Genomic DNA, 15,549 nt, shown 5'->3' with positions numbered 1-15,549 from the left:
ATTTGCCGGGATCCTAAGGAGCCACCAAAGACAATCATTTTATCATCTATCACACAGGAGGAATGGCCGGCCATAGGAGGTGGCCCATGGGTCGTCACAATGCAGTTCCACCTAATATAAAAAGACAAGAGGAAGCCAAGAAGTCAGCATCATCTACTTCTGGTCTTATGTGTTTAAGGTAGAAAACAAGTAGCCATCCATTTAAAATGACAGTCCTATCACCTTAAGAGAGATACTGTTAGGATAATAAATGGAGGATGGCAATCAAGGTATTTATGCCTTTCCTACAAACCTGCTAAAGTTATGTTCACTTTCAAGTTCTCGATGTGTATGGCTTGGAGGCAGAGTGTAGAGAGATGAGATGAGAAGACAATGACAAGAGACTCCATCATGGTTCCTTGGCTGCTTCAGCCTAGTGCTGAAGGAGTACCACCTGCCACTTCTTTCTACAGTCCTGATCAGTAGCAGCTGCCAAGAGCCCTGTACTAAATAGTCCATTACAAGAAACAGGGGTTACTATCATTTGAAAAAGACATGTTTGAAAAACAATTGGGAGTCAGTCTTGGGGACACAGCAAGGAGTAAGGAATCACCTGGATCCACAGCACTCCTGGGGAATTAGTAGAAAGGCTGCCTGTTCTTCAACTGGCTCAATCACTTTTCTTGGAAGAGGAATAAATCTCAAGGAAGAAATGGCTTCTACTTTTTCTCTTTGGAATAAGGGGTTTTGAAGGGGTCCTGAAAACCCTCTGAAACTGTAAGCAGAATATGTGCATATGTAAGTGTTTTTTTCCCTGGGAAAAGAATCCATAGCTTTCATCAAATTCTCAAGGAGATTCCTGGACACAAAAAAGAAAAGGAATCCATTCATTCAAAATCTTTTATTCTAGATTGAAAGGATCTTATCTTGGTGGCTTACCAGTTTTTAGAGGGTGAGTAAGTGTGTATTTCATCAAAGAATCTCTCTGGTTGGTGTAGGGGATAAGGGCTTGGCCGTGTCCAGCCACCAAACAGCACCAGCAGATCCTTGTACACAACCAGAGTCGCTCCAGCTTTGGGGGAAGGATAGGACCCTGGGAGAAGCCAAGAAAAAGCACAATTAGGATTCAGGGTCTCACAACAAGCCATAGGTAGGCTGTCTATAGATCACCTTTCCCTGAAAGAGTGACAAAATGGGAACCAATACTGCAAAGCATAAGGGAAAGAGGGAGACAAAACTGGGTTTGCAAGTCTGAGAGAAAACCATCACCAACTTATACATCTTTTACAATTAAAACAGAGAAACCTGAGTTAGAGGAAAGTTACTTAGCCTCTCTCAGGCTTAGTTTGCTCACCTGAAATTAGGGATGAGAGTACCTACCTCATGAGGCTGTTTTGAGTATTAAATAATACATTCAAAGCTCCTAGGCACAGTGCCTGGGACAAAGCAGGTGCTCAGTATTTGCTGACTCTCCTGCCCATCTCTTTAATAAGCTTAACAGAGTTCACAAAGAAAAGAATGTAAGGGATCCAGGGAGGAGAGAGGCTAGATAAGTGGATGCAACGTAAAAATAACAGCTGCTACCAAATATGCGTAAAAAAGGAGGCAGAATGCAGTTCTCATTTGCCCTGAGTCAAATGTTAACGTAGTTACCTCTAGGCCCCTAGCTAGGGGCCTCACTAGCACAAATGGGAGCAGACTTTCGAGGCTCCATATGAAGGCATTCCAAGGAAACTGCAGGCCTTACACCAAGAGTGGTTACTAAGGCCCTTCAGGCTGGATCTCTGAGCTATGTTAACCAAATTTTGAAACAGAAACTTGGCTTATGCTGGAAAGCTTTAGGGATAACAAATGTCCCATAAGAGCATAATTTTTCAGAGCTTTTGTCTTGGAAACAATTGCTATTTCTCCCAATCTCTTACTCTACACACCATCTTATTTGCTCAAGACCAAAGTAATTTGTCTCAATACTCAGGTGTCAGTAAATACTGGAATTTTTTATTTTTATTTTTTTGTGAGGCAGATTAGTCCTGAGCTAACATCCGATGCCAATCCCTCTCTTTTTTCTGAGGAAGACTGGCCCTGGGCTAACATCCGTGCCCATCTTCCTCTACTTTATGTGGGACGCCGCCACACCATGGCTTGACAAGCGGTGCGTCGGTGAGTGCCCGGGATCCGAATCCGCAAACCCCAGGCCGCCGCAGTAGAGCGCGCGCACTTAACCGCTACGCCACCGGGCCAGCCCAACACTGGAATATTAAAAAGAATTCTGTTGTTGTTAAAGCTGCAGGCTCTATTTTTCAAAGGAAATCTTAAACAGAAGGAATTCCAACAGTATATTAACCTGACAGCAGTTGAGGTGCTCCAATTTAAATGGACAGCTTGGTCGCCCCCTTCTGCAAGGGGTTATGGGAACATGCTTTGAAAAGCTTAGACTGCTTTAATGGTGTCACTACAAAGTCTTGAGGTTGAGAAGGTGGAGCAGAGGACTGTCTTCCTCGGCATCCAACTTAAGAGTAACCCAACATGATTTACTGAGAAGGTACCAGTCCTCAGAATATGGAGTGAGCATCTAAGAAAACTTTGTGGCATCAGCTATTTTGAATACTTTCCTAATAGAACAGACAGGATCTGACCACAGAAATGAGTCTTCTCTAGGAACGATTCTTGTCTCAATCAGCAGCGCTGAGACACTGGCTTTGGTATTCCATTAGTTAGTTCTTGCTACCTTCATATCCCACAGGAATCATGACTAAGGGGGCTGGCTACTCATGATCTGTTGTCCTTCATTGAGCCTTATGACTTCTGGTTAAAAACTTTTGCCTTCCTAGGAGGAAGCCCCCTAGTCCAACTAGAAAACCTAACTAATATAATTGCATAGTTAAAATGCTATTGTTACCCCAAAAATCATTTAATTTGTGAAATACTGAACAAAGCTTCAAGTTCTTGCCCCCACCTTGGAACTCATAAGTACTGTGAAAAAGTTGGAAAAAGCAAATAAAATATGTAATCGACTTTGGCAGAGTAGTAACTTAAAAACCTTCTAGACTGAAATTTGGATTTGGATCTGAGATACTAGAAATACTGGTTTTTAAAAATCAAGTGTATAAAGTGAAGCAGCACACAAGGGTCCCTAAAATAGCGAAACACGGAAACAAAAATAAAATTTTTAATGTAAACTGGGCAATTTGTATAAAAAAATATTAAGTGCATATGCTTCAAACAGCAATCACATTTCTAGGGATTAATATGATGAGATAGCTGGGCAAATGAAAAAAGAAATAGATACAAAAATGCTCATTTGCAGTGTTTAAAGAGATCAAGGGGCCGGCCCCGTGGCTTAGCGGTTAAGTGCTCGTGCTCCGCTGCTGGCAGCCCGGGGTTCGGATCCCAGGCGCACACCGACGCACCGCTTCTCCGGCCATGCTGAGGCTGCGTCCCATGTACAGCAACTAGAAGGATGTGCAGCTATGACATACAACTATCTACTGGGGCTTTGGGGGAAAAAAAATAAATAAATAAAATTATAAAAAAAATAAAGAGATCAAGGAATATCCATATAAAAGAATACTATGTGGCAAGGAAAAATTATGTGGCTCTTTATTTGTCTTAGAACAATGCCCATGCTCTATTAAGTGAAAACTGAAAGCAGCAAGTAACAAAACATGAAATAATAACAGCTAACAGTTGATGGGCACTATGCTCCAGGCACTGTTTTAAGTGCTTTACATACAATTAGTTCACTTCATTCTTACAAAAACCCTAGGAGGCAGGCACTATTGTAATCCCCATTGTATGGATAAAGAAATTGAGGCAGAGAGTAGTTAATTTCCCCAAGGCCATATATTCAATTAGTGGCAGAGAAGGAATTTGAATCTAGGCAAATTGAGCCCACTTAATCTATTTTCCTGTATGTGTTCATTCCACATAAAAGAAAGTTTAGAAGGTCAATAATAGTTGATCTCTCTGAATGGTAAAATTACAGATCCTTTTGATTTTCTTCTTTACAAACAACTTTCTGTATTGGCTGAACTCTGCAAAAAGTGATACTCGATCATTGTGATGGGAAAAAATAAACCTATTTCAGTCGTTAAAAATGAGAAATAGGAGTTCGACGCAACTCTGTTCTCCTGCACCTCACCTAAACTCACTCCCATTTGATGACGGCCTGTGTGAGAGTCTATATACAGTACAGATTCTCAATCCCTTATTCAAAATTCCAAATCCTCCGAGTTCTGAAAACCCATTTTTTTCAAAACTCATTTGGCAACAAAACCTGACCTGAAAAGATGAGGCTACAAATAGTCTTTATTTAATCCGCTCAGTGTGAGAAGTCATATGTGTTGCTGTAGAAATATTAATAAGTTTGATTACAGGGTGCTGCTCCAGATTCCACCAGAGGTATTATAAAAGCATATGAATCATATTCCCATTCTAAAAGCTGAAAAATTCTGAATTCCAAAACACAATTAGCACCAAGGGTTTAACACCAAGGAACTATGGTTAAGACCACAGGCTCTGAAGCCAGCCTGCCTGGGGTCAGATCCCATTCCTGCCATTAACTAGCTGTGAAACTCAGGCCAGTTACTAGATCTCCCTCTGCCTCAGTTTCCGTATCTATGAAATGGAATAACAACAGCACCTGTCTCATAGAGCGGTTGTAAGATTAAATGAGTTACAGCATGTAATGCATTTAGAACAGTGCCTGGTATAATTATTGTTAAAGTAAATTCATATGAAGTTAATACCAGGTTAATTAGCCATGGACACCTGACAGTACTGGTAATGACACAGCACAAATTTTATGATAACTAAACTGGTGGACATATTTTACTACCAGTATATGGTTAGAGTATTTCTGGCAGAGTAACTATTTAACTCAAGAAAGTACAATAGAAATAAAATTAAAACTGACAGTAGATGATATGAAAGGGAAGTCATCCCAAGTCCCAGGAGGTAAATCAAATACACTGAATGTGATTTGGAAACAAAAAAAAAAAATGGTTAACATGAAAAGAGTAGCTTGGGTTTGCTCTTTCATGTGTACTGTGTTTCCTGTAACATCTTTTGAAATAAATTATCAATACTTTATAAGGCAAGGCAAATCAATGCTTACCAGTTCCGGGTACAAAGAGATTACAAATATAGTATAAGACTACATACCTCTTAAGGGGAAAAACTACTCACAGAATTAAAAGGAGTGTTGGTAAAACATAATGATATATATAATCAAACTCAAGGAAAGACTATACTTTAGACCTGCACTGTCCAACACAGTGACCATTTAGCCACATGTTGCTAGTGGTTACTGAATTGAAAAGTACAGATATAGAACATTTCCATCATTACAGAAAGTTCTACTGGACAGTACTACTTTAGACAAAGTATTTTATTTTAATTTTATAAACCGTGTGCCTATGTTTAGGGGGTATGGGGAAGCTGGTAGAGATGGATGGGTGACTTTAAAAAATTTTTTTTTTTTTATAATTTTATTTATTTATTTCTTTTTCCCCCAAAGCCCCAGTAGATAGTTGTATGTCATAGTTGCACATCCTTCTAGTTGCTGTATGTGGGATGCGGCCTCAGCATGGCCAGAGACGCGGTGCGTCGGTGCGCGCCCAGGATCCGAACCCGGGCTGCCATCAGCGGAGCGCATGCACTTAATTGCTAAGCCACAGGGCCGGCCCTTGATTGACTTTTAAACGAAATACAGTTACTGCTACTTATAACTATTACTACTGCTACTATTACTAATGATGATGACTAATATTTATCGAGCATTTATTTTATGCTAGGCACCTTTCCAAGTGCTTTACATGTACTAACTAATTCAATCCTTCCAAAACTAGTTTTATTTCCATTTTACAGATGAGAATACTGAGGCACAGCTCATTTAAATAACTTGCCCAAGGTCAGAGATCTAATAAGTGGCACAGCCAGGATTCCAATCCAGGAAGTCTGGATTTTTGAAACTCATTTGGGCTGGCCCCGTGGCTTAGCGGTTAGGCGCGCGCGCTACGCTGCTGGCGGCCCAGGTTCGGATCCCGGGTGCGCACCAACCCACCGCTTCTCTGGCCACGCTGAGGCCGCGTCCCACACACAGCAACTAGAAGGATGTGCAGTTATGACATACAACCATCTACTGGGACTTTGGGGGGAAAAAAATAAACAAATAAAATTATAAAACTCATTCTTGGGGGCCAGCCCGGTGGCAAAGCGGTTAAGTGCACGCGCTCCGCTTCGGCAGGCGGCCCGGGGTTCGCAAGATTGGATCCCAGGTGTGCACCGATGCACCTCTTGTCAAGCCATGCTGTGGCGGTGTCCCATATAAAGTAGAGGAAGATGGGCACAGATGTTAGCCCAGGGCCAATCTTCCTCAGAAAAAAGAGGAGGATTGGCACCGGATGTCAGCTCAGGGCTAATCTTCCTCACACACAAAAAAACAAACAAAACAAAACCCATTCTCTCTCTCTTTTTTTTTTTTTTGGTGAGGAAGATCAGCCCTGAGCTAACATCCATGCCAATCCTCCTCTCTTTGCTGAGGAAGACCGGCCCTGAACTAACATCTATTGCCAATCCTCCTCCTTTTTTTCCCTTTTTCTCCCCAAAGCCCCAGTAGATAGTTCTATGCCATAGTTGCACATCCTTCTAGTTGCTGTATGTGGGACGCGGCCTCAGCATGGCCGGAGAAGCGGTGCATCGGTGCGTGCCTGGGATCCGAACCTGGGCCACCAGTAGCAGAGCGTGCGCACTTAACAGCTAAGCCACGGGGCTGGCCCCAAAACTCACTCTCTTAACCGTATACCAGACTGCTCCTCATGCATACAGATCCATTCCTTCTGAGCAAGTGCCACAAACAAGTCACACACCTTAAAAGGTCTGAGTGTTTCAAAGCTGAAAAAGCTCTTTCCTAAATCTTAATTAGGACCTCTTTTTCTCCACAAGGCTCTGGGTCACACTCTACCTCTAATACAGGATCCTTTACTTGTTCTCTGGACTCTCCAAGGAAAGGTAAGCTGGGGCCAGTGACAATGATAAATCAATCCTTAAGAACTATCCTAGATAAGAGCTTCCAAAATGACTTCTCAAATATCTTGACCTTTACAAAGCCAAAATCTTTCTCCCTACTTCTTATCCCAAAGAGTGGGAGAACTCCCTTATGCAGCATTTCCAAGGTCTATTTATCTTACAAATAGAAGCTTTAATTTCAGCATCTTACTTTAATATCTCCAGCAACTAAGGTCATACTATAAGTTAAACTAATTGTGCTCCTCCATCTCCATTTGTAAGGAAAATGGGAAAAAATTACCATACAAGAACAAATGAAGCAGAGGGGAGAGGGGGCACAGAATTCAACAGACAACCTCTATACAGTTAGTTCAGCAAGGGGAGATCAAAGATACTGGTGTATCAAGTTTTCTATGACCTAATTATGCAAATAATGTTTGCAGACTGGATACTTTTAAATTTTTGTTACTTTAAGAATCAATATTGTGAAGCCTTTGTAGAGTCCTTAATTTTACCATTTCTAAAAATCTACAGGGCTGGCCCCGTGGCTTAGTGGTTAAGTGCGCGCGCTTCGCTACTGGCGGCCCGGGTTCGGATCCCGGGCGCGCACCGACACACCGCTTCTCCGGCCATGCTGAGGCCGCGTCCCATATACAGCAACTAGAAGGATGTGCAGCTATGACATACAACTATCTACTGGGGTTTTGGGGGAAAAAAAAAAAGGAGGAGGATTGGCAATAGATGTTAGCTCAGAGCCGGTCTTCCTCAGCAAGAAGAAGAGAATTAGCATGGATGTTAGCTCAGGGCTGATCTTCCTCACACAAAAAAAAATCTATATATTTCATATTTTGAATTTATTTCAAGCAGAGGGTCTTTACCTCCCCTCTCAATTATTTTAATACAAGGTCCACAAATCAAATGAATTATATTTATGGTGAGGGCAGAGACTGCAGAGGTCAATGAACTTTGGCAATTTTTATATCTTAAAGAATAAACAGTCTCTTTAGCCAAGGAGAGTTCTGGAAAGCAAACAATAAGTCTTTACTGGAATTCTGAGAAAAACAAGAAAACTCGTGTTCAAATTACCTACCTTTATTCACTGTTTTAAAGTTCCAAGAAAAGAAAGCTATTTAAAGAGTACTTACAAACTTTCCAAATTTTAAAACACATGACCATACATTATTAGACAAGGGAAATAACTTTTAAATGGACTAGGCAGAGATAAAATGTCAGGCCCTAAACGTTGAAGAACTGCACCTATGTGCATGCAATTCATTCCATACAGTAGCTAGCATGACATCACATAGTAGTACACTCACCTACAACATGAGAGACTGATTGATTCATTGAAAACCTTGTACAATATAGGGCACTGACAACAGCAGACTCTCCACAGTTAAAAGGCCCATCATCACCATGGTGACATACGATAAAATAAATAGGCTTCCCTCAAGAAAACTTATAAATGAAGGTTTTATACTCATTAGGACATTTCTTGGCCTGGCTTCAAAATAATGAGGCCACTGGGCCTCCAGACACAGTCTAAATACCATTGTATCATAAAAGTAGAGGAAGAGAGGGTGCCGCTCCCATGTAGGTTCTCATCGAGCACCACAGTACCAAATGTGCTCATATCAAACTTGGATGGACATGTTACTCGAGCCTATTCCCCCAGAGCCAATGGTTATCCCCATAGCTTTCATTCCCCAAACACACCAAAGGCCTCCTAATCACACAGCAGATATGATCAATGGAGCAAATTTCAAAACAAGGCACAAGCCCAAAGGGCAGCTGTGGGAAACTGGATAATCAGACAGGCACCCTATACACAGAATTAACATTCCCTAAAATTGCTAACTGGTTCAGATGTTTCCCAAGGTTCCAATGAAATCAGAAGAAAATTTCACATGTGAAAGACAGTAGTAGAATTACGAGGCATTCTTTACTTTTGCAAAGAAGATAGTACAACAGTGAAGCAATTTCAAATTCTGGTTTGGTCTCTATGCCACTTTCCCACAATTGTAGTTTCTATCCACGTAGAACCTAGGACCAGAAGAGCAGCTCAATTGGTTGATACAAGATAAAACAAGCACCTGTTTTAATTGAGGATGCCTATATTTTTATGCATGACTAAAAAATTATTTTTATATCTCCACACATGATTATTTATTAATATTATTAGTGTATTATTAAGGTGTTATAAAAAATAGTTACCATTCCCCTAGCGCTGTAGTTCTCAAACTTTTAGCTGCATCAGAAGTAGATGGAGGGGGCCGGCCCAGTGGTGCAAGCGGTTAGGCGCACGTGCTCTGCTGCAACGGCCCAGGGGTTCGCCGGTTGGGATCTCAGGCGCACACCAACATACCACTTGGCAAACCATGCTGTGGCGGCATCCCATATAAAGTGGAGGAAGATGGGCATGGATGTTAGCCCACGGCCAGTCTTCCTCAGCACAAAAGAGGAGGATTGGCAGATGTTAGCTCAGGGCCGATCTTCCTCACACACACACACACACACACACACACACACACACACACACACACACAAAAGAAGTAGATGGAGGACTTGTTACAACACAGATTCACAGATTGCTGGGCCCCACTTCTAAGTTTCCTATTTGGTAGGTATGCGGCGGGGTCCAAGAAGTTGCAGTGCTATCAAGTTCACAGGTGATGCTGATGTTTAGGGACTAGACTTTGAGAACCATGTTGTAGAGAGTTAAACAATCCCTGAGTGGACCTGTTAGATAACGCTCCAATATGACATTAAAAGGGCAGGCATCCTGTTGTCTTATTTCCAAGCGTAGGTGATTTTTCTTAACGCTGAAGCTATCCAGACTTGTTTCTGTGCGTATACTCTGTATATGACTCTATGGAACCCTTCATTTCAATAGCAGAGTAAGGACATGGGTCCAAAGTGAGTTTTCCTTGACAAATCCTTTGATTAAAAGGGTACTGAAAGAAACTACTTTAACATTTTCAATGTACAAACACTTCCCTGGTTGTGATCATCTACATGTCACTGAACCTACACTCTGCAAAATAAATAAAAGGAAAAAAAATTGTTTCACCTACTGCTTTCAGGCAAATCACTTTAAGACATATTTACAGCAACATAAGTGACTTGCTGTGAGTTCTCCACGACTGTGAAAACAAAAAGATCTAAGACTAGGAATTAGAGACTTTTAAGAGAGAAAGTTTGAAAACAAGAAAACTATGAGCATGAAAAATTTAACTGTGGGACTCACTAGCATGCCAAAGAATCCAGAAGAAAAGCACTGGACAAAAACATTTCCACTTTGCTCATGGAATTCCAGAATGTTTTGGTGGGTGATTTGCTTTTTAAAGACGGCCTAGTGGAAATTGTTTCTTAACTGGCAGTCAAAAAATTTTGCCTGAGTGCTTTCAAATTATTTTATTTTATAGTAATGATGCCAAAGGGGACATTAAAGAATGAATAATAGTACTGAGGCTTCAAGTCATCCTCTCCATTTCATAATAAGAACTCTTCATACGCACTCACTTTCTTAGGGTAGGTCCAATGAAAGGCATCCACTTGAAACTCCATATGCGATACACGAGTCCTTCCCACACAAAACTGGCCTCGAGGGCAAAATAAGACCAGATAGACAAGATTAACCAATAACCCTACCTCACAGTTTCTTTTGTGTGGGTACTTTTATGTGGTAGTGAGGAGCCTTGAGTGTGTATGGGGTGTGGGAAAGATGAATCTGCTGATAGGACCCAAGCTGGGTCTTGGGAAGCTGACCAAGCCATTGGCTGGATAGAGCTGTCATTATGGTGGTGTGTGAAGTGACTGACCTTGATAGCAAGAGTTCAGAGGTCAGGAGAAGAATACTTTGGAGAGGCATTTCCCAGAACACCACATTAGCATCTGAATCAGAAAACTTAGAGGGCACAAGAGGACAGACTGGGGCTTATAATTTAAGAGGCAAGAGATCCTTTAAAGAAAAACTATTGGAGTTATAATTTAACTGCTTACATCTGTAAACTGTTTTGATTTTATAGGTAACACTTTGTAATGGGACAAGAAAAGCATGTTTCAAAGTTTTTATGGTTTGAAGAATGGGGAGACAAAAGGAAAATTGAGAATAACACGTCACAATTCATGAGTATAATATCTGTCTTGGGCTGTAAACCCTCGAAGACAACTATTCGGAATGGTCTCCAAAGTACACAGTCAGGACCACAGGGATTCTATCTGGAACAGACGTCAGTTTCTCTTGATGATGAAAATATTTCCAATTTAACATCAATGTGGCCAATAATAATTACAATAAGCCTTTGCATTTATATAGGTGCCCACAGAAGATACAAAAATATAATGCTTATTTTAAAGAAAGGAAGTAGGAGGCAAACATAAAGTTACTCTTTGGCAAAGTCACTAAACAACCCCTAAACTTCTGTTTTCCAAGACTTGGTTCTAGCCAAGAGTGCTCTGTAACTGAGTTTAAATAGGGATTTAAGTCAGTCCCCAAGGACATGGTACTGGATGCAGAAGAACATAGGCATGGCTTTCTTTGGGACCTCTGCCAGCACATCCCTTCCCCTGCTAGGCTAAAGGCCCTCTTAGGGGAGGGAGGGATGAATGGGGAGGGGACATCCTACATAAACCTCAGTCCAAGCATTTAGCACACTGTGTTGAAATTATCCATTTAGAGTCTCCCAATAAGATTATACTAACCTAGAAGACAGGAACTATTTCTTACGAAAACGTTTGCTGAGCTGAACCCATTCATGGAAGCGAAATGGTTATCGATCCCTCATGAGCTGGGATGAGAACTGGCTCCAGTTAATCACAACCTACCCTGGAGGCATCAGCAGGCCTTTTATCAGGGGAAACGCCAAACACTTCTTTGGGTGTTCCCTCCACACTCCAATTTTTTTTTTTGCTTTTCCTATTTTATTCTTCAGTTGCAACATGGCCAGAAAGTTACTGATTGATATCGAAATAATTCACTGATATTAGACAAAGCTTGTCTGGATCTCAGGCTTCAGGGCATACATTTTTATTATTACAATTATACCCCCATCTTTAAAAACATTGCTTCTTGGGTCATTTACAGAACATCCAAAACAAGAGGAGCTTTTGAAATGGGCATGAGGAACTTAGATCCTGTATAACTCTATATGCCATAAGCATGAACAAAAAAAGAAATTGCCTACTGGCATTGTTTTCACTTCTAAACAAACTCACATGAAAGACCACTTGATGAATAGGGCAGCACATATCAGCTAAAAATTAACATGAAAACCAGTAATAGTTCTTGTTACCATTTCAAGTAGTCTTTTGATTCAATTTTTGGGGAAGGAGAGGAGGTCCAGAGCCTCAGTTTAATCTGATAATTTGTTAATTGCAGTTCTAATGGGGGTGGGGTACTCTTTTAAGTGGCTCCATTTAGAAGTGAAAACAACGTTGCTAGTCATAGTTTCTGGCCTGGTGTCACAACAGGAAAATCCTAGTCAGGCAGGAGAGAGCTAAACTGAAATATGCTATAATCTTATTTATTCTCTCCCCTGGAGGACCCAGGGGATTTGTGTTATGCAAATTTTCCCACTCTTCTCTCCAGCAGGAGAGAATGTGTACCCACTTTAGAAAAGCATGTATTCTGGAAAAACCTCAGGATCTGAACTTTATAAACAAACAGGAAGGATTCCTTCCCGTCCTAGGGGAAACCACTGGCTCTGCTCTCATTCACATCTCCCGAGACTGCCACAGATCCACGTTGTTCCAGGACTGCACAGGGCTAGAGGAGACAAGGAGAAATCACCAACTCATAAAGAAGATTAACCAGGACCGGGTCCATGGATCAGGAAGGAGCTAATACAATAAAGAACTTAAATAAAGTAGTCACTTAAGTAACATCCTATACCTTTCTTCATAGAGATTAGCACATGCATGTGGTGTCTGGGCCTTGGGTGCCTTCCTTCTAGGAAAACAAAGAAATGTAGATGGAGATTCAAATACTCCATGGTCATTTTAATCAAAAGCACATCATGTTAATGAAAACAAATAATCGGCCTTAAAAATAAATTGTAACAAATTGTGAACAGAATCCTAAATTAGTTTGCTACTTTTCTCCTCATAAATCAGATTTCCTTTAAAAATCTACCCATCCATATAAGCCCTGGCTCTATATACATTTTATAATTATTTTAAACACTCCCATCTACTCTCTTGCATCACCAGTTGTTTTCTACTTAGTTCTTTATGTTTTCTTTGTATTGATTTATTTGTTTATTGTCTGTCTTCCCCTAGCAGACCCTGCTTCTTGTTCACACCTATATCTGCAGTACCTAGGACAGCATTGGACATAAGCACTCAATAAATAAAGGCATGAAAATGAATAAACAAAGGAATGAATGCAGTCACTTCAAGCTTTGGGAACTCAAGGATAACTAATGACCACTCTCTAATCCTTAGCTGTACTTTGGCATATATAAAGGTGTCAACTTAATCAGTTTCCACATCCCCTTCTCCATCTGAGTATTGCTTGTAATCTGAACTAAAACTATGAAAGGTGAGTATTACCATCTCTATTCTAAAGGTGAGGCAAATGAGATGTTAAATAACCTACGGTCACCTAATTACTAAGCAACAGAGATGGGATGCAAACCTGTGTTTGCCTGGCACAAAAACTCAGCTCTTAATGGTTTTACCAACTGGCCACCCTCCCTCCCACAACACATTCCTCCCATCACTTTAGGTCATTAGGCAAGAAGAAGAAGAAGAAGAAGAGGAAGAAGAGGAAGAAGAAGAAGAAGAGGTCTTTCCTCCTCAAAACCCCTTTAATACTTAGTTACATCATCAGATCTTCCTACTTAGAGCAGGACTAAGTGAACAGAGGACTCTCTGGGATACTTACTGTGTCTAGAATATTTCTTAAAGTTGACAAGTAGGTCTTAAGTAAGAAATGAGTGCCTATGTCCACAAACAAACTTATATAAGAATGTTGATTGCAGCTATATTCAAAGTGGAAGTAACCCAACTATCCACCAACAGGAGAATGGGTTAAAAAAAAGTGTCACATGTATTCACATTATGGAACACTCCCAGCAATGAAAAGGAATAAACCACTGTTAGATGTAACCATACAGATGAACCTCAAAAAAACCAAGATGAATCTCAAAAAAATTTGTTAGACGTCAGAATAGTAGTTACCTCCGTGGGAAGTGGTATTGACAGGAAAAGGGCATCAGGGAACTTTCTGAGGTGACAAAAGTATTTTGTATCTTGAGCTAGGTGATGATCACATGGCTGAACACATATGTAAAAAGGTCTTTGAGTTGTGCACTTAAGATCTGCTCATTTTATGGTATGTAAATTATGTCTTAATAAAGTATTAAGAAAAAAAGAATGGCTAATGTCAAAGCTGGTAGAGTGAAGTAAACTGTAAACCGTGTTTACACCGTTGTCACATGGCATCACCCACTACTTTCACCAGGAAACAGCAATACCAGCAATTTTACCAGGAGACAGAAATACTATCAAAATACCAAAAATACCAGAAAATCAGCAATACCACCAGTAAACAGAGATACCAGCTTTTACCAGTAAATAGCAATACCAGCAAATGTCAGAATGAGAATTCATTATGTGAGGTCTTCATGACACATTCCTCACATAAAATGCAACCACTCTCTAACCCACATATGTATATCAAACAGCAAGAAACATTTGAAGATCAGGTAATGGGACTTCAGAAGGCTTACTAAAATGGGAGAGAAGGCAAAAAAGGAACACGGCGTAAAAGCCAACAAATCAAATATAAAATCTATAGCCCATAATCATTTGCAGAGAGAACTACGGAAAAGAGGAAATAATCAGGGCACTACTTGTTTGAAAAGCAGAATCAATTAAAGCATAGTTCAAGAGTTTATCTCCCAAAAAAAGACATGAGAGGTAGCTTCTGAGCTTTGAAAGGATAGAGTAGTCTCCTCTAACTCAAGTTGATTTTTTTTTTTTTTTGGTGAGGAAGATCGGCCCTGAGCTAACATCGGCCAATCCTCCTCTTCTTGCTGACGAAGACTGGCCGTGGGCTAACATCCATACCCATCTTCCTCCACTTTATATGGGACGCTGCCACAGCATGGCTTGCCAAGCGGTGCGTCGGTGCGCGCCCAGGATCCGAACCAGCAAAACCCGGGGCCCCCCGCAGCAGAGTGCGCGCACTTAACCGCTTGTGCCACCGGGTCGGCCCCTCAAGTTGATATTTTTAAGATAATAAATGACCAATCACAACTCTCACCCACCAAGGAAGACCACCCTGTAGACCCCTTTACAAAATCTCCTCAAAGTCATAAGAGCTGGAAAACTTGAGAAACTGGCCTAATCCTGATTGTATAGAGAATAAACAGCCCAAACAATGTGCGCCAGGCATGAGTCGGTACACGGCATTGCTGCGTGTCCTGGGAACCAACAGGGTCATTCATGGGGAAGCAGAAGTTAGAAATGACTCAATGATAAGATCTTTCGTGTTCCCCCATATAGGATTAGCCTTCTACAATTTCACTCAGGACATAAAATGAAGTTAATAAATCC

The 15,549-nt window shown here is 40.9% G+C and overlaps 1 protein-coding gene across 3 annotated transcripts in view; it reads right to left on the bottom strand.

Annotated features, from left to right (window-relative positions):
- FBXO42 (F-box protein 42) overlaps nt 1–15,549 on the bottom strand; it is a 91,441-nt gene that overhangs the window by 11,593 nt on the left and 64,299 nt on the right. For 2 of the 3 annotated variants that reach the window (XM_004425623.3, XM_087446743.1), the window contains exons 5-6: nt 919–1,072; nt 1–111 (exon numbers count right to left, since the gene is read on the bottom strand). In XM_004425623.3, the coding sequence (XP_004425680.1) occupies nt 1–111; nt 919–1,072 (265 nt within the window). Of the gene's footprint in view, nt 112–918; nt 1,073–12,880; nt 13,672–15,549 lie in introns of those variants that run through there. The other variant, XM_087446744.1, reaches the window with a different exon arrangement.

This window comes from Ceratotherium simum, chromosome 22 (assembly GCF_057802395.1).
Source record: "Ceratotherium simum simum isolate JZ-2026a chromosome 22, ASM5780239v1, whole genome shotgun sequence".
Lineage (NCBI taxonomy): Eukaryota > Metazoa > Chordata > Mammalia > Perissodactyla > Rhinocerotidae > Ceratotherium > Ceratotherium simum.
Note: the sequence above shows the minus strand (reverse complement) of the source record. Positions and strands in the feature narration are given on the sequence as shown.